A 17,271-nucleotide genomic window follows, 5' to 3' on the forward strand; every position below is an offset into this window, starting at 1 on the left:
CCTCCGGGTCTCCCCCTCCGTCTCCGCGTCTCTCCCTCCACCTCCGGGTCTCCCCCTCCGTCTCCGCGTCTCTCCCTCCATCTCCGGGTCTCCCCCTCCGTCTCCGCATCTCTCCCTCCATCTCCGGGTCTCCCCCTCCGTCTCCGCGTCTCTCCCTCCATCTCCGTCTCTGCGGTGGCATCCGCCTGCCTAGCCTGCCTTGTCATCTTGGGAACTAGACGCCCCTAAATTCTGACCTGACCCCTCCCTTCCAGCCTCCACCCTTCCCTTGTCCCCCTGTCCTGAGGCAAAGGTCAGATCCCTGAACTCACCCCTCTCTGAGTGGCCCTCGCCCGTCCTCACCGTCCTCACGCGAACAACCCTCGGATGTGTGTGAACCAGTCTCGCGGGTGGGGTCGGGGTCAGGGCATACAGTGCCCAGCCTCGGGGATGTTATTGTCCAGTGGCACAGGTCCCCGGGGAGCCTGACAAGCAGACAGTCACCGTGACGGAGCCCGTCCCCCTGGGAAGGACCAGGTGGCAGGGAGAGCTTGGTGCACCGCTGACCCCAAAAGCTGGTCGAAGGCCGGGGACGGGCGTTGCCGGGGAAAGTCCTGTGGGCGGGCCGGGTACCGTGTGGCCACTCACCAGAGGCGCGGCGGCCAGCGGGCGGCCAGGACTGCGGTGGGGTTTCGGGAACTGAGTCGGGAGGGGCACCCGCCATCCCTGCACACAACCTTCACCCCAAGGTCCCTGCTCTGCCTTCAGTCTCTGCTCAGACACCAAACCCTGGGCGGGGTTCTCTTCTGGCCCCCCAGCCTGGCCCCCGAGGGCACCGAGTAGAGGCCACGCTGCCATCCGCACATGCGGCTGGCTTCCGTGTGTCTCCCTGCCTGACCATTCTGGGGGCCAAGACCCCACTTCCCATTGCAGGCCCCGCCACCCAGCTCGGGGGTGTGGGGGGCTGCCCCACGCAAGGCACTGGATGCAAGGGAATCCAGCTGCCCCAGGGAGAGGCTGGGTGGCGGACGGGTGATGCCTCGGGGAAGTCCGTGGGCCAGAGAGCCCTGGAGACCAGTCTGGGTCCCCGAGTCCTAGAGGCCCTGAGTCCATAATAGCTCTGGGCCCCACATGCCGGAGCTTGGCCCAGGAGGGGTCTGGGCAGCCCCAAGCTTGGTGTGAACAGGCCAGTGGGCTGCTCCCAGGGCCCAGGGTCCCCCTCATGTCCTGGACTGGGATGGGGGCTCAGGGATGCCCCAGCAGTCAGCCTGCTGGCAGAGAGCTGGGGAGACAGGGCCGCTCCGGGCTGCCCTCTGCTGCGGGGGGGGGGGGGGGGGGGGTGGCCACGAGAGAGCATCCCGGGGTCGGGGAGGAGCAGCGTCCCGCTGAGTCCGCCAGGCTATTGAGCTGGGGATGTGGGTCTGGCCCCGGAGCACCCTGGGGGGTGGGGGCCAGCAGACTCGGGCGTTTACACAGCGGGAGGGGCTGGCTGGCACCCGCGGAGCTGCTTCCGAGGGTCCGCCGAGCCTCTGCAGATAAGGCATTAACAGCTGGGGCGGACTGGCCGTCAGATCTGCTGACGCCAGGAGCCTGGGGCAAGGTGCCAAAGGTTCCCTATAAAGTGCTGGGGCTCTGGGCCACTGGCCACTCACCCTCCGGTTGCTGGCCTGCCTCTGTGGGGAGGGACCTGCCTGGCGACCACCATGGTGAGGCTCGTGCTACCCAACCCGGGCCTGGAGGCCCGGATCCCCTCCCTGGACCAGCTGGAGACCATTGAGGCGGAGGAGGCCAGCTCCAGGCCCAAGTGGGACAACAAGGCCCAGTACATGCTCACGTGCGTGGGCTTCTGCGTGGGCCTGGGCAACGTGTGGCGTTTCCCTTACCTGTGCCAGAGCCACGGCGGAGGTAGGCCACGGGGCTGGGGGAACGGGGGATGGCAGACTGGGGCCCTGGGTGTGAGTGGCGCCACGTTTCCCTGGGACGCCAGCACCGCCCCCCCCCCCCGGGGCCGCAGGCAGGACGGCACGCATTTGTGCCTTCCCTTGGAGAGCCACGCACCTCCACGCATGTGCCGAGGGCCGGGCCGGGCCGGGCAGGGCTGGGCTGGGGGGCCAGTGGTCGAGGGCCCTCTGCTCCCAGTTCGTGGCAGGAAGTGAGGGATGTCCACAGCCCTGACCCTGCGTGTCCAAGTGTCCGAGTGTGGGGAGCCCTGCCCTGTTCTCGAACACATCTGACCTGCATGTGGGGGTCTGAGAGGAGCCGGCCACTGCTCTGGATGGAGCCTGCCCCCCACCGAGTCTGGCGGGGCAATGAGCCCAGCTGTCTTCGTGTCCACCATGGGGCCCCATCTCTGCTCTCCCTGTGCTTTATGCATGTCCTAAGGCCAGAGCTGGGTGCCACATTCCTGGAGGGACAGAGGAAGGAGCTGGGCAGGAGCAGGCGACCCGTACAAGGGTACCCCGGCCTCGACCCCTCCTACCCCCTCCAGAGGCCTCCAGGGGCCTTGCCTGGAGCCCAGGGGTCTCCTTCCACAGGTCGAGCCTGCCCCTCCCCCACCCGCGGGTCCCCCAGGGGTGCTGAGTCGGTGTCCTCATGGCCTTGTCCCCTTGCCCACCCTCCCAGGGCCTGTGGGCTCTGGGATGGGCCCCCATGTGTCCATGTCCTGTCTGCCTTGGCCCCCAGCCCTGAGAGGGGTGAAGGCAGAGGGGTCTGGCTCTGTGAGCCAGCAGGCAGCTCTGGGGACGCAGGCGCTCCGGGGACGGGGGTCAGCAGGGGCTGTTTTCCTTCTGACTCTGAAGGACCTACAGGCTCTCGCCTGCACTTTGGGATATGAAAGTTTCCTCAGGAGAAGCAGAAGTGGTTCCAGGTCAAGCCCAGCAGCCCTGAGTTCCCAGGATATGTCTTTCCCTGGTCCCTCCTGTGCTTCTGGGAGGCGGGGGACCGTGGCGCTGGGGACAGGGGGGTGAGAGAAGGGTCCCCAGGAGCAGAGCCCCTGATGTCAGCGCCGCTTCCTTCTGGGACTTCCAGGTCACCTGCCCCCCGGGGACCGCCCTAGGGTCTCCCCAACCCCTCTACCCCTGCTCCGTTCCACTGGGAGCTCAGCACGGAGCAGACTCCCCCGCCCCCCCACTGTGGGCTGCGTGAAGCTCGCCTAACGGGGAAAGGGGCCGTCCCGGTGCCGTGTGGGGCCCCGGGGCCACAGGGGTGGGCCCGCTCTGTGGGCGGAGGCCAGACGCTCGTGCCCAAAACCAGGGCAGATGGCACCACAGGAGCCACCGGAGGAACGCTTGCCAAGTAAATCCCGGAGGCTGTGGGGCCCCACAGAGAAGTCTCTGTGGGGAATGGGGGCTTTCGGGTGCCCCCCCACACTGGCTCTGATTCCAAGGGGGCAGCGTGGGGACCCTGCTCCCAGACCCCGTGGACTGATGGGACTGTCGCTGAACCAGCCCGCGGGAGCCGTGTCCCCACAACCCAGCTCCACCCTGACCGAGGCGCGGGGTCCCGGCTCCGGGACCGGAATCGGGTGGGAGCGGGGTGAGAGCAGGCACTGGGCGGTGTCGGGAAAGGCGCTCTGACTGGGAGGAACTCTCGTGGGGTGGCCCCAGGTGGGGATGTCAGGGATATCGGGAGGCGACGTTTGGACCAAGGACTGCAAGCCAGTGTCGGTGTGGCCTCTCGGCCCCTCCCCCTGAACTCCCCGCCCTGGGCCGCTGGCTCTCTGGGCACGGGCTCCCCTCCCCGAACACATCTCGGGCTGGGCTTCGCTTCAGGAGATCCCCATGAGCTCAAACAGCACGGTCCTTCCAGGCCTTGGCCAAGGAGAGCCCGCGCTGGCCCTCCCGGGCCCTTCCTGTGCCCCCATACCCCTCGCAGCCAGCGAGCTCCGGAGGGCTGGGCCTGGGCTGTACCCCTGCCTCCTTAAGTCACACCGGCCACCCTGACCAGGAGGCCCTCGGGCTGGAGGCCACTTGTGCTTCTGTCTCTGGCCCCCAGCCCCATCCTGACTGCCAGGAGCAGTGCTCGTGGGTGTGGAACCCCCAGCCTCCACCCCCAAGCTCTGTCTGTAGTCACCTCACGGCTCTCCTGCTGACCGGGGGTGCACCGGGGCTCGGTGGGCCCAGGGGACGGGGAAGGGGTGGCAAGGCCCCTTTGCGCAGAGCCTTCTGGGCCTAGAAGGGCCTCGTTGTGAGCTCCAGGGTGCAGGGCCCAGGGGAGGAGGGCCCCAGGAGTGTGCAACCCAAGGTGGCTCCCATCCCAGAGTCACGACTTCTAAGCCCTGGACAAGCTGCCGCCCCTGACTGCCCTCTCTAGTGCCCTCCCCATGGCCGGCTGAGAGCGGGGCCGCCCCCTGGGGCACTCTAGGTGCTGACTGGGACCCCCAGAGCAGACAGTCAGCTGAACGGAGGCCAGGAGGTGGGCCAGACCCAGGGAGTGAGGAGCTCATGGCTGCGGCGTCATCCCCGCACAAGACGTCTGTCCGGCCTGCGGGTCTGTGACTGGCGCGGTCTGCTCAGAGCTGCGGGCAGGAGGCGAGAAGGCCGGGAAGGCCCTGAGGGAGGGGGCGAGAGGCCATCCTCAGCTGCCTTTAGGGACCTGGTGAGAGACACGCGAGGGAGGGGCCGTGCTGGTCCGTGGGCCCCTGGGGGAGGCGGCCGCTGCCCCAGCACACCTGCTGCTCAGCCCACCTGCAAGGACCGCTGTGGGGGATGGGGAAACCCGAGTCCGTCCCGCCGTACCTGTCGAGGCTTTGCGACCATCCCTCCAGCCTCCCGGGCGCCTCCCCAGGCCGGGCCTGACCCTGCGCCTGGCCAGGGGCTCACAGGGCTCCCCTCTGGCAGACCTGCTCACCGCCCCCCCCCCGCCCCGGGCCCAGTCTCCCCGCCAGGGTGATGTGCCAGCAGGGCACCAGCCACTCCTCCTGCCCCGCCCGCCGCCTCCACCTGTCCACCCACCAAGCCGGCGCAGGGCAGCACCAGGAGGCCCATCTCCCAGGACCTTTGGAACCACATCTGGGCGCCACTGAGCCTGCTGGCCGCTCTCCCGCCTCTGTCCTCCCTGCTTCCCCTACCTTTCCCCACTGGTTCTCAAAGGAAAGCCGTGTGTCCCTGGGGCCTTCTCTGGAAGTAGGTATTGCTGGAGAACATGCTCGTCCTGGGGACGAGCAAGGGGCTGAGGTCCCGGGGCTGGGGGCGCCAGGCGGGTGGGCCCCAAGGGACACAGAGGGCTCCCGCTGGGGGGTGGCGTGGACCCATGCCCCCCATCCTCCCTCTCCCTCCCTCCACGGGCCGTGCCCACTGGAAGCCGAGCCTGACACACAGGGACCCACTGGTCTGTGGGCCCGCAGGAGCTCCTGTGTGGGAGGGTGCCAGGAGCACAGGCAGGGGCAGACGCATCCTGGATAAGAGGGTCTCCCAGTGAGGTTTCCAAGTATGAATAGGAGATTCCTGCTGGCGGTTGAGGGGCAGGGAGACCGGTGGTGAGAGCAGCGTCACGAGACAAGGGGATGGGACTGAAGGATGTTTGCAAACTTTGTGCTATTGTGCACTTGTTTTCTTGGTACTTTTGCTCGAAGGTTTTCAGACCAAGCCCCTAAGGAGACATTGGAGAGGAAAGTCTTTTCTTTTTGTAACTAGACCCTCACTGACACGGTGACCCGGCGAGCAGGTCCTGCCGGGCTCTGAGTGGCCGGGCTGTGCCCCCAGACCCAGGGGGAGTCTAGCTGGTGGCTCTTCCTCTCCTGGCACCTGTCCTTGGGTTTGCTTTTTCATCATTGTCAAACCCACACCCCTGAGCTCCTGGAACTTGCACCCCTGCCTCTGACGCAGCCCCAGCTTCTGAAGGAGCCTGGCCCTGGAGCCCCGGCTGGGGAGTGAGGCCGCTCGGGCAGTCCTATGTGTAGGACAACGACCCGCGGCAGGAGGCCTGGCCCTCCCAGCACAAGGACCCCACAGACAGAAGGACAGAGGACATGCGCAGAGGAGAGAAGAGAGAGGGCTGTGGCTCTGTCCCACCCACACGCTTACACACACACCCTCCCACCTGCGCACATGCACACAGGGACACTCACGCCCTCAGGCACAGACGTGTGGACACACAGTGCCGCCGCCTGCCTCCCCCGGGGACCTCTAGGTCAGGGTCTGAGCCCCACCCTGACCAGGAGACCAGCACCCGGAGGTGGAGGCGGCTAGCGCAGGTGTGGGGGTGGGAGGAGTGGGCTTGGGGTGAAGGATATGACAGATTCGGGGAGATGGACAAGCAGAATGAACAAGTTGGGAAAGGAGCAAGGGGCGGTGCGGCTTCGGGCCAGGGGCTGGAGAACATGGGGAGAAAGGACTCAGGGGTGGGAGGTGGGGAGCAGAGCGGCCTGAGGCTGTCCCAAATGCCCCTCCTCGTGGGGCGGGACCCCAGGCCGGGCAGGGGCCAGTACCATCCCTCAGCAGGTCATGGCCGGCCCCCATCAGCGCGGACCGAGAGCCATCCTGGAGAGAAAACAGCCCAGCTCAGGGGCCTGGGTCCACAGGGCTCTAGGGAGTCCAGTGCCTGTGGCTACAAGGCGGGGACCCAAATCCCACTGTCAGTCCTGAAGCAGGAAGCGTCCGGCCTCCACCGCAGAGCCGCATCCTGGCCCGCGTCCAGGCCGGTGGGGACCACGGCTGCTCTCATCACTGCTGGGCCACGCTCGGCACCGTCCCTCGCCGTGGCTGCGCCTGGAGAGCCTCCTGGGCTTCTAGGCAGTCTGGGGACCCCAGTGGTCGCCTTTACAATTTCCCTCCTTAACCTGCTCTCCGGCACCAAAGCTGGGGGTTTTGTGAGATGCCGGGGGTCCTGGTGACTCCACGAGGGCGGTGAGGCCCTTGCTCGCGCGCGTCCAGGCTGGCCTCCCGAGGCTCAGAATGACCCCCTCTGGTGCGCCACCTCTGGGTCAGGCTCGGAACCCTGGGCTCGCGGGACCTGTCCCCTCTGACCCTTCCCCACCGCCCAGCGGAGGTTGTCGTGCCTCCCCACGCTCCGTCTAGCACAGCGACAAGGCTCACCGGCGCTCATTCCCAGGGGCTGCCGTGTGCTGCGACAGACGCTACCGCGGGGCGGCGGTGCAGAGCGGCTCCGTGACAAATGGTGCCCGTGGCCGTGAGTCCCAGGCCCGTGTTTGTGCCATCGTTCTGAGGCACTGTCGACAAACACTGTGTTCCCACAGGGGCCTCCCACGCGCTGCCCCCTGCCCTCTGCCCCCTGCCCGCATCACTGCCTTCTCCCCACACAGGCGCCTTTATGATCCCGTTCCTCATCCTGCTGGTCCTGGAGGGCATCCCCCTGCTGCACCTGGAGTTTGCCATCGGGCAGAGGCTGCGGAAGGGGAGTGTGGGCGTCTGGAGCTCCATCCACCCAGCCCTGAAGGGTGTCGGTGAGTGTCCGGGGCCCTGCCCAGAGCCAGGGTTCGCAGTGGCATCCCCCCTTCCTTCTCTGCTCTCTCTGCCTGATTTCGGGGACAGGAGGGGCCCAGGGCTCCACACCCAGGTCTGTGCAAACCCATCCTTGGGATCTCAGGGGACCGTGGGCCACAGGTCCAGGCCCCATCACTCCCGGCTACCAGGGACCAGCCGGGCAGCTGAGGCCATCCTGAGTCCCAGGTGCCCAGGGCATGGGAGGGTATAGACATGCATGGAGCGTAGAGCCCCTCCTCCCCGCCCAGATCAGGGCTCAGCAATGGCCAGACTGACCAGGAGGGGCACTGACCACTGAGTTCCTTCCTAGCACTGAGCCCTCACCCCAGGGCTGACCCCCTACCCCCACATTGACCCCTCCCCCCAGTGCCAGCCCCTCCCCCCCAGAGCTAACCCTGCCCAGCGCTGACCTCTCCGTCCAGCCCCGACCCATCATCCCCGCAACGCCCCCCCCACTCCTGAGCAGTGATGGTCTGGTCCCCCCAGGCATTGCGTCCATGTTCGTGTCCTTCATGGTGGGCTACTACTACAACACCATCATCGCCTGGGTCATGTGGTACTTCTTCAACTCCTTCCAGGACCCCCTGCCCTGGAGCGAGTGCCCGCTCAACGCCAACCAGACAGGTGAGACCTTGGTGGGGCTGGCGGTGGGGGGCTAGAGACCTGGCGCTGGCTGTGGGGGGAGCCGCGCCCTGGGACATGTGGCCCATGGCCCACGAAGAGCCGCCCTGTGATTTCCAAGTTCCGGAGCCGCCGTAGCTCAGGTCTTGCAAAACCAGAGCCCGTTTAAGGCAAACGGGCATTAAACAAAGTCATGTCGCAGGAGAAAAGCCCTTAAATAGGCTGGCTTCCCTCTCCGGAGGGGTGGCTGCGGCTCTGTTGTACGGAGGAAATGGGGACACCTGCCTACCCGGCCTCGCCATGCAGGCAGTGGATGTGGGGTTCCAGGTGCCCCAGAGAGCTGCTCCCCACATCTGCAGGGCAGTGTCCTGATCCCCGCTGGCCTTTCCCACCCAGTCCCCGGAGGCTCTGTCTGCAGAGCGCTCTCGCCCCTCACCGTCTGCTCCTTCTGGGGGTGGAGGGCCTTCAGGGAAGGGGGGAGCAGGCCCTAGGCTGTGGCTCGTGAGGGCATGGGGACACGTGAGGTCACGGGGCTGGGCTATGGGCACACACGCCCATCGGGACGTGGACAGCCTGTGTTGTGAGCGTGGGTCCAAAAAGCAGATGTGGCCAGTGTGGTTTGCTGCACGGATCCCTCCAGACGTGCTGGGGTTGGGGCCGACAAGATGGGCCCCTCGGAGTTGAGAAAGGACAGGGCCCACCCCCATGGCCTCCCTTGCTGCTTTCGAGGACCATTCAGGGCACAGTCCCTGTCTCTGGGGAAGGGGTGGGGGCCCTCCAGGACTAGATGGCTTCCCTCTTCTCGGGGTGTCAGGCTGGCCTGGAAGGGCACCCAGGACCCTGGAACCCAAAGGGATGAGACCGTGTGAGGTTGAACACAGTTGCCTGGGGTGGGCCTCAGCCAGGGAACGGTAGAGACCTGTGACCTGTGCGTGGCAGAGCACCTGGCCAAGGGCCGACTCCCAGCTCAGCCTGTGGGTCTCTTATGTGCCTGTAGCAGGGGCAAGAGGGAGAAGGGAGGCAGCAGAGGCCTCGTGTGCACAGGCGTGTAGGTGTGAGTGTGCGTGCACACTCGTGCCCACGAATCGTGTCTGCGTGAGTGTGCACACATGTGCATGTGTTGTGTGGATGTGCACCGTGTGCGGGCGTGTGCGTGTGCACCGTGTGCGGGCGTGTGCGTGTGTGCAGGCGTGCACAGGCATGCTTGTGTGCACAGATGTGTGTGTACGTCGTCCCTGCTGTCACTGTCCCGAAGCACAGCTCGGGGCTGGGCTCCCTGTCCTTTGCGGCGGCTCGCACTCCCTGACCCGCTCTGACTGGTGGGGATGCCCGCCCCAGGCTACGTGGACGAGTGTGCCCGCAGCTCCTCCGTGGACTATTTCTGGTACCGGGAGACCCTCAACATTTCCACCTCCATCAGCGACTCCGGCTCCATCCAGTGGTGGATCCTGCTCTGCCTGACCTGTGCCTGGAGCGTCCTCTACGTCTGCACCATCCGCGGGATCGAGACCACCGGGAAGGTGCTGGGGGGGCCCCGCTCAGCCGCTGCGAGGGCCCCACATGCCCACTGTCGGGGAGGGGCCTCCGCTGCCCCCGCGCTCAAGAATGCACTCAAAGGGCTGCGGGCAAGTGGCCACGAGAGCTCTGACCGGGGAGCCGGACCGCCGCAGTTTCAGGAGGCGGGTGGCGGGGGAGTGGGCGCCTCTTCCTGCCTGCAGCCTGGGGGCCGGGCGTGCAGGGAGAGGCGGGCCGGAGGCCCCACGCTGTCGCCCCTTCTCCTCGGGAGCCCGCTTGGCTCCGCCAGCCCCTTGGCCCACCCCTGCCCTGTCCACAGGCCGTGTACATCACCTCTACGCTGCCCTACGTCGTCCTAACCATCTTCCTCATCCGCGGCCTGACGCTGAAGGGAGCCACCAACGGCATCGTGTTCCTCTTCACGCCCAACGTGAGTCTCCCGAGGTCAGCCCAGGCCCAGACGGCCCAGCGGAAGCCAGACTGGGGGACGGCCAGCTCTGGGCCCCTCATGGCGTCCAGGCAAGGCCTGTCTGCTCGATGGTGACCATGTGGACCGAGGGCGGCCACCACCGGGCCGTGCACCAGCTGTCCCCTCCAGGAGCCCTGCGTCCCCGTCCCCAGACCTTCCGAGCACAGCTGAGGGTCTCTGTCCGGCTGCAGGTCACGGAGCTGGCCAACCCTGTCACCTGGCTGGATGCGGGGGCTCAGGTCTTCTACTCCTTCTCGCTGGCCTTTGGGGGCCTCATCTCCTTCTCCAGCTACAACTCTGTGCAGTGAGTGTTGGGGGCTCTGCCTGCCCGCCCTGTGCCTCGGCCTCCCCACCGGAAGGCATAAGGGTGGCCCTGCTGACCCCGGGTCCCTGTAGGGCTATGGCCATGGGTGCAAAGAAGTGTGCTGTGGCCTCAGGAGGGCTTTCAGGAGCGAGGCACCCCCAGGGAGACACGTTTACGACCCGGCCTCCCCCGGGTGCCTTTGCCCCAGCGATCGCAAGCGCTGGTGTTCACCCCCCGACACTCCCCATCGTGCCTCAGCACCCAGGACCCCAGGAGGGCCGGCCCCTGCCGTCCACCATGGCCTGACACCCTCATGGAAGGGGTCCAAACTGCGAGGGCCCTTCACCTCCACAAGTATTATGGGGCACCTCCCTGTGCCCCACCTGGTGCACCAGGACCGTCCTGCTGGGACCCGTGGTCCAGCAGAGAGACAGACAAGCCACGGGAGTAGACAGGACGGGCGTGGGGCCAGGTGGGCTCACCCGTTGGCTGTAGTGTCAGTGGGACGGGGGCAGCCGAGGGGACGGACCTGACAGCAGGTGCTTCTCAGCTGGGGCCATTTGCCCACGCAGCGCTCACCAGCGGCTGGTGCAGTCACATTCCCAGCTGTGCCAGCCCCGGCACCAGCCCCAGAGCACGCCCTCGCCCCGAGGGAGACCTGCGCCCGTGCGCTCTCGCACCCACCCCTGCCCCCGCCTGCTCCCTCTCTGGGCAGACTCGCCTGTTCCCGGCCTTTCACCCCATGGACGGCCGGGAGCCGTCCTCCGTGTCTGGCTTCCGTCCCTGAGCACGACTTCCTCGGTGTCCACCCCTGCTGCAGCCTGTGTCACACATCCCGCCCTTCACGGCCGAGGATACCCAGGCGTGGACGGGCCACGCTGTTTGCACCCCCCACCCCGATGGACACACGAGCTGTTTCCACCTTCTGGCAATGGCGAACATTTGTGTCCAAGCTTGGGGGCTGACGTGCCTTCACTGCCCGCGGGGCGGGGCTGCTCTGGAGTTAAGGGCTCGAGGGAGTGTTTTCCACGGAGCCTGCCCCACTTCACATCCCCCCGGCCATGCAGCAGTGCCCGATCCCTGCCTGCCCTCACCAGGGCTTGTCATCTGACTCTGACGCAGGCGGCCAGAAGCATCCGAAAGGGTGTGGGCCCTGGCGGGGGCGCTGGGGCATCGGGGCTGAGTTCTCGAAGCACTGAGCCAGGGTATGGGCTTCCGGTGTCCAGTGCAGGGGGCAGGGCCCAGCCCGTCTCCTCGAGGTCTCATCACCTGGGGCAGGTCTCCTGGGCAAGCGTGGCGGGGACCTGGGGACACGGCGGGAAGGGAAGAGCAGGGTGGGCTGCATCCCCCGTGGCTGCACCCTCCCCACTGGGTACCCCGTGCCTGTGCCCGCTGGGTGCTGACTCCGGCCGGGGGGGCGTCCCCGTGGGCCGTGACCAGACGCTGTTCTCATGCAGCAACAATTGCGAGATGGACGCTCTGATCGTGTCGGTGATCAACGGCTTCACGTCCGTGTACGCGGCCACCGTGGTCTACTCCATCATTGGCTTCCGCGCCACGGAGCGCTACGACGACTGTTTCAACACGTATGTGGTGGCCCCCCGCCCCGGAGCTCGCGCGTGGTCTCCGGGGAGCCGTGGCCTGCAGCCAGCCCCCTGTCTTCCCAGGAACATCCTGACACTCATCAACGGGTTCGACCTGCCCGAGGGCAACGTGACGCAGGAGAACTTCGAGGAGATGAAGCTTTGGTGCAACAGCTCGGATCCCGAGGCCTTCGCGAGGCTGCACTTCCAGACCTGTGACATGAACAGCTTCCTCTCGGAGGTCGGGCCCCCGGGGGGCGCTCCGGGGATCTGCGGGCTGGGGCAGGGGGCAAAGGCGCCACGCTTCCCCCGTGAGCCGAGATCTGATGGGCCCAGAGTCCCGGGCGCCACAGAGCCTGTGCCCCAGACCTAAGGCCGAGGCTGGGCCCTGGGGCCCTGGCGGCCTGGCCCCCCACAGTGCCGGCGTCAAACACACCAACACCCCCACGTCCACGAGTACTGGGATTCCTCCTACAAACACGCCAGCCTGTGCTGACCGAGCCCTCACCTCGCTTTACTCGCGGGCACGGCTGACTCCGGGCTGGCTGACTCCGTCCGCTGTCCCAAGGCAGAGCTGTCCTCTGCAAGCCGTCCTCTGAGGCACAGACGGCTCTGAACGCCAGGCTCAATGAGCGGCGAAGCTGGCACGCGGTCAGGATTTATGGGCCAATGTGACTTAAATTTTGCCATTTTCTACTTTGGACCCATGCACTGTCTGGGGACAGGTCACACATGTTCAGGGCCTGGCACGGAGTCCAGTGGCCGGGGGTGACAGGCTCCACAGGAGCGAGGTGTGCCGAGAGTGAGCGCAGCCAGCAGAGCAGGGGGGCGACTGGAGGGTCTCCTCACCAGGTCTGTCCCCCATACATGCCGGACAAGGGGTGGCGCTGTCCGAGGGCACCGGAGCCTCTGAATTCCTTCTCCTCTGGAAGCTGAGGGAGGAGTCAGTGCTCGGGGCTGTGTGCTGAGCATCCCCGGGGCGCTGAGTCCCAACCCCACCACCCCACACCCCGCCCAGGGTCCCGTTGGTGCTTCTGCCCCGGTTTTGCCTTCTCAAGAAGTTCTGCAGAGAGAATGGAGAGTTTGTGTCCTGGGGCCGGCTGGCCTCTCACTCCCGTCCACCCACGGGGGTGCGAGCTGCTCCCCGGTGCGACGCACGGATGCTGGCCGCTGCCCTCTCCTCCTAAACTCCCTGCGCGGCCCCGGGGAGGATCTGTGCACGGAAGGCAGCAGCCATGTCCTCTGAACTTGCAAATGCTATGAAGTTGCTTTGGGAGCCCTGACTTGGGAGAGAGTCCTGGGGACAGGGGCAGGACGGCAGGGAGTGCTGGGCCCGGGGCGCCTCACTCAGCCCCCAACCCCGCTGGACACACCTGGGGGGAGGGGCCGCAACAGGGGTCTCGCAGACCCATGTGGGGCTTCCGCCCCTGCCCGGCGTTGGAGCCCACGCCCTGCCCGCGGCCGCTCAGCCGGGGCCACTGGCCGCAGGTCCGGGATGTCCGCTCTGGGCACTGGCTCAGGCCTCGTGGAGGTCACCGCACACCCTTAGCCCATATGTGCAGCGTGTGTCTCAGCGAGCAGATGGTCTCTGCAGTGGCCGCGGGTCTGTCTGGGCAGCCCGGGGCCCTGACGGCCGCTGAGCAGGGCAGCCCTTTCCTGGTCGTCAGACTGGTTCAGCTTTAAAAATACAGCGGGGCCTAAAACACAGGTTCTGGTTTTTCTCCAAATGGCTCGGCTTAGCCCTCTGCTCGCCCGGCGGGGCTCGGCGCCTGTGGTGCTGTCTGGGAAGGACCGGGCCTGGGAGGGGCCCTGGGGGACCTCGTACCTCCGTGACACCGCCCCACCCCTGCAGGGCGTGGAGGGCACCGGGCTGGCCTTCATCGTCTTCACGGAGGCCATCACCAAGATGCCCTTGTCCCCGCTGTGGTCCGTGCTGTTCTTCATCATGCTGTTCTGCCTGGGCCTGTCGTCCATGTTCGGGAACATGGAGGGCGTGGTCGTGCCCCTGCAGGACCTCGGGATCATCCCGAAGAAGTGGCCCAAGGAGCTGCTCACGGGTGCGTGGGGCCGGGGCGGCAAGCACGGCCCCCGGGGTGCGGCCACGGCGCGGGGCCTCAGTCTGCAGTGGCCTCGTTCTCTGCCCTGCAGGCCTCATCTGCCTGGGGACGTACCTGCTGGCCTTCGTCTTCACGCTGAACTCCGGCCAGTACTGGCTCTCCCTGCTGGACAGCTACGCGGGCTCCATCCCGCTGCTCGTCATCGCCTTCTGCGAGATGTTCGCCGTCGTGTATGTGTACGGCGTGGACAGGTAGGAGGGAGGCCGTGGCGGCAGGCGGTTTCCAACGGGGTCAGTGGGTCAGCTTTTGGGGTGGGGCAGGACAGTGCCGCCGCGACTTGGGGCCGAGCGTGCACGGGCTTGACGCCTGTGTGGCCGAGGGCAGAGGGGCTGGGCCACGGACGGATGTCCACCAGAGCGGTCCGCACAGTGTGCCCTCCAGCTTCCAGACGCTTCTGGACCCGGCAGACGGGGCACTCGCCAGCATCTTGGGGTGGAAGGAGAGCAAAGCGCTACCGTGGAGGGAAGTGGAGACCGTGTGGCCTGAGTCGCAGGGTAGGAAAGGTCGTCACTGAACCATCAGTTGAAGGCGAAATACTACCATGTCCCGCGCAGGCGGCCCGAGTCCCACACAGGCAGCCCGAGACGCGGGCAGATGGGCCGGGTGGGCAGAGCAGCCCCGGGGCCGGGTTACGGGCAGCAGACATGAGGGCCAGGTGTGGGCAATGGGGCTCCCACTGCAGAGATCCAGGCTGCCCCATGGGGTCCCAAGGAGGCCACCAGGCCCAAGGGGAGGGAGCTCCATCGTGGGGTGCTCCAGGCCTTTCTAGACAGACAGAAGAAAAGTGGGTGAGCAGGCTCGTCTGAGGTCTATGTGGCCAGACACTCAGGACATCAGGCCCTGATCAGAGAGGACCACAGGCCCAGAACATGGCACCTGGGCTCTCGCTGGGAGATGGGCTCCCCAGGGCCTCAGAGACCACCTGCCTGCGTCTGTTACCATAAAGCACATACACGCCGTTGGAGAGCCTCCTCTACACCCACAAGAGCTCCCTGCACGAATGCGGATTTGCACAACACACCGCGAACCCGCCTGGGAGCCAGGGAGTGTGTGGGGGGTTGCCGCCACGACGCCAGCAGACACGGCGGAGGAAGGTGATGCGGACCTGTGACAGGCTGCGTGAGGGCACGGCTGTCTGTGACCGTCTGAGGACAGTTTGAAGCCAGACGCTGGCAGAGCACCGTTCAACACGCCGTAGGGAGGACAGCCCTGCGCACAGGAGACTCCTGCTGGGTCCCACCTGGGGACGAGGCCTGGCCAGCAGTGTCCTGTGGACTCTCTGCGGCCCTGGACAGTGTGTGGCCACGTTCTGCGTGCTCCACGCCGACATCTAGAGACAGTGGACTCCGGTGCAGAAGAGAGTCCGGCCCGGACGGGCGGGAGACGGTGCAAGGCTACAGCCCCGGTGGGAGGCTGGGAGGGGGCTGCTGGCCGGGCCGTCCTCCGCCATAGATGCACGGGCCGCAGCTCTGCACGAGTCCACGCGGCGAGTTTACCGTCTGGAGCTCCGGGCAGCTGCACTGCGGACAGTGGAACGTCCCGCTGGCATCCCAAGGGGGCTTCTGATGCAGGAACTGGGCTCTCCTGGAGGCGGCGGGTCTCTGGGCAGAGGAAGACGGGGCTGGGGCACCGGAGATGGCGACGCCATCAGGGTTGCACGGCCGGCCGCCCGCTGCTGCGCCGGGGTCGCTGGCCTGTGGAGAAACCCCTGATGGCTTCCTTCCCACCTTGTGTCCAGGTTTAACAGGGACATCGAGTTCATGATCGGCCACAAGCCCAACATCTTCTGGCAAGTCGCATGGAGAGTGGCCAGCCCGCTGCTCATGCTGGTCATCTTACTGTTCTTCCTCGTGGTCAAGGTCAACGAGGAGCTGGTCTACAGTGTCTGGGACCCTGCCTACGTGAGCCGCGGGGCGGCCGGGGGGCACAGGGGCGGTCTTGCTCCTGTAGGGTGGGGAGCCTGGGGTGTACCTCCCCTCCCCCACAAGGGCCAGGAGCTGACCCGCGGGGCGGGGGCGCTTGCCCCGAGGGAGACCCCGCGGGCTGCTCACTGCTGCTCTCTCCCCAGGAGGAATTTCCCAAATCCCAGAAGGTCACATACCCGGGCTGGGTGTACGCTGTGGTCGTCATCGTGGCTGGGGTGCCCTGCCTGGTCATCCCCGGCTTTGCCATCTACAAGCTGCTCCAGAACCGCTGCCAGAGGCCAGGGGACCGCCAGGGGCTGGTCAGTGGGCTGTCCACGGCCTCTGTCAATGGGGACCTGAAGTCCTGAGTGGCACAGCCCAGCGTGTGTGGCTGTTGGTGTTGGGAAGTTCCAGGCCACACACGTGTGTGCACATGTGAGTGTGTGTGTGTTTATGTGTACTGTAGGATCTCACACATGTGAGCGTGCATGTGTGTGCGAGTGCATGTGCATAAGTGTGCGTGAGTGTGCTTGTGCTACACAGGTATGCGGGGGTGTGCGTGTGTGCGTGTGCGTGTGCAGAAGTTCGTGTACACGTGTGAGAGTGTGACATGTAGGACTGTGCATGGGGGGCTGTAGGGAAGCGTGTGTGATGCGTGTATGTGGTCATGTCTAAGTGTGTGCACGTGTTTGAGGATTTGTGGGCATGTGCGTACATGTGCTGTGTGTGTGACTGTGGCTCGTGTGTGTGTTGTACAAACGTGTTGGGCGCACGTGTGTTTGTGCACACACGGCCATGTGTCCATGTTTGTGTGTATACACACACGCACGCACACACGCCTGCTGCACAACCCCAGGGCCCTCGCGCCTGCCTTTGTCACGGGTGTGGGGGGCGGGTGCTGCTGCCCGGTCCCGCCATGTCTGCGTGAGGGAGAGTCCTGGCCGGGGTGTCGTGGGAGGCCGAGCTGCCAGCAGGAAACGGGAGCAGGATGCGGCCTCGGCCGCTCAGCTCCAGTCCTATCGACCCTCGACCCAGGAGCTCACAGCGAGGTCGGGCACTGGTCCCCCGCGATGAGAATGGCCCTTCTCGAGCTCCTCGCTGTGAGCTCCGGAGCTCTGTGAGTCCCTCGGAGGCCTGGCCGCCCGCCCGCCGGCCTCGGCGGAATGTGGACTCCGAGACAGCCGACCCCATTAATCATTGCTCCTGGCTGCCGCGGATAGGTGAGCGGTCGACGAAACTCAGCTCGGCCTAAGTGAAGGCGGAAACCAGCCTTTGAGTTTTCGTAAGAGGGCATATTCCCTGCATGATTTTTAGCTAGGTGTTGGAAAAGGCGAGTT

The 17,271-nt window shown here is 66.3% G+C and overlaps 1 protein-coding gene across 1 annotated transcript; it reads left to right on the plus strand.

Moving 5' to 3' along the window:
* Window positions 1–1,643: 1,643 nt before the first annotated feature.
* On the plus strand, window positions 1,644–16,302 carry LOC111153453 (solute carrier family 6 member 19). The gene is made up of 12 exons (XM_022512477.1): window positions 1,644–1,884; window positions 7,241–7,381; window positions 7,908–8,045; window positions 9,381–9,562; window positions 9,877–9,987; window positions 10,218–10,330; window positions 11,788–11,916; window positions 11,998–12,154; window positions 13,766–13,970; window positions 14,062–14,221; window positions 15,769–15,931; window positions 16,099–16,302. Exons 1-12 carry the CDS (start codon window positions 1,683–1,685, stop codon window positions 16,300–16,302), a joined length of 1,905 nt encoding a protein of 634 aa, XP_022368185.1. The 5' UTR covers window positions 1,644–1,682.
* The last annotated feature ends 969 nt before the right edge of the window (window positions 16,303–17,271 follow it).

This window comes from Enhydra lutris, unplaced genomic scaffold, assembly GCF_002288905.1.
Source record: "Enhydra lutris kenyoni isolate GAN:26980312 unplaced genomic scaffold, ASM228890v2 scaffoldscaffold32, whole genome shotgun sequence".
NCBI classification, from domain to species: domain Eukaryota; kingdom Metazoa; phylum Chordata; class Mammalia; order Carnivora; family Mustelidae; genus Enhydra; species Enhydra lutris.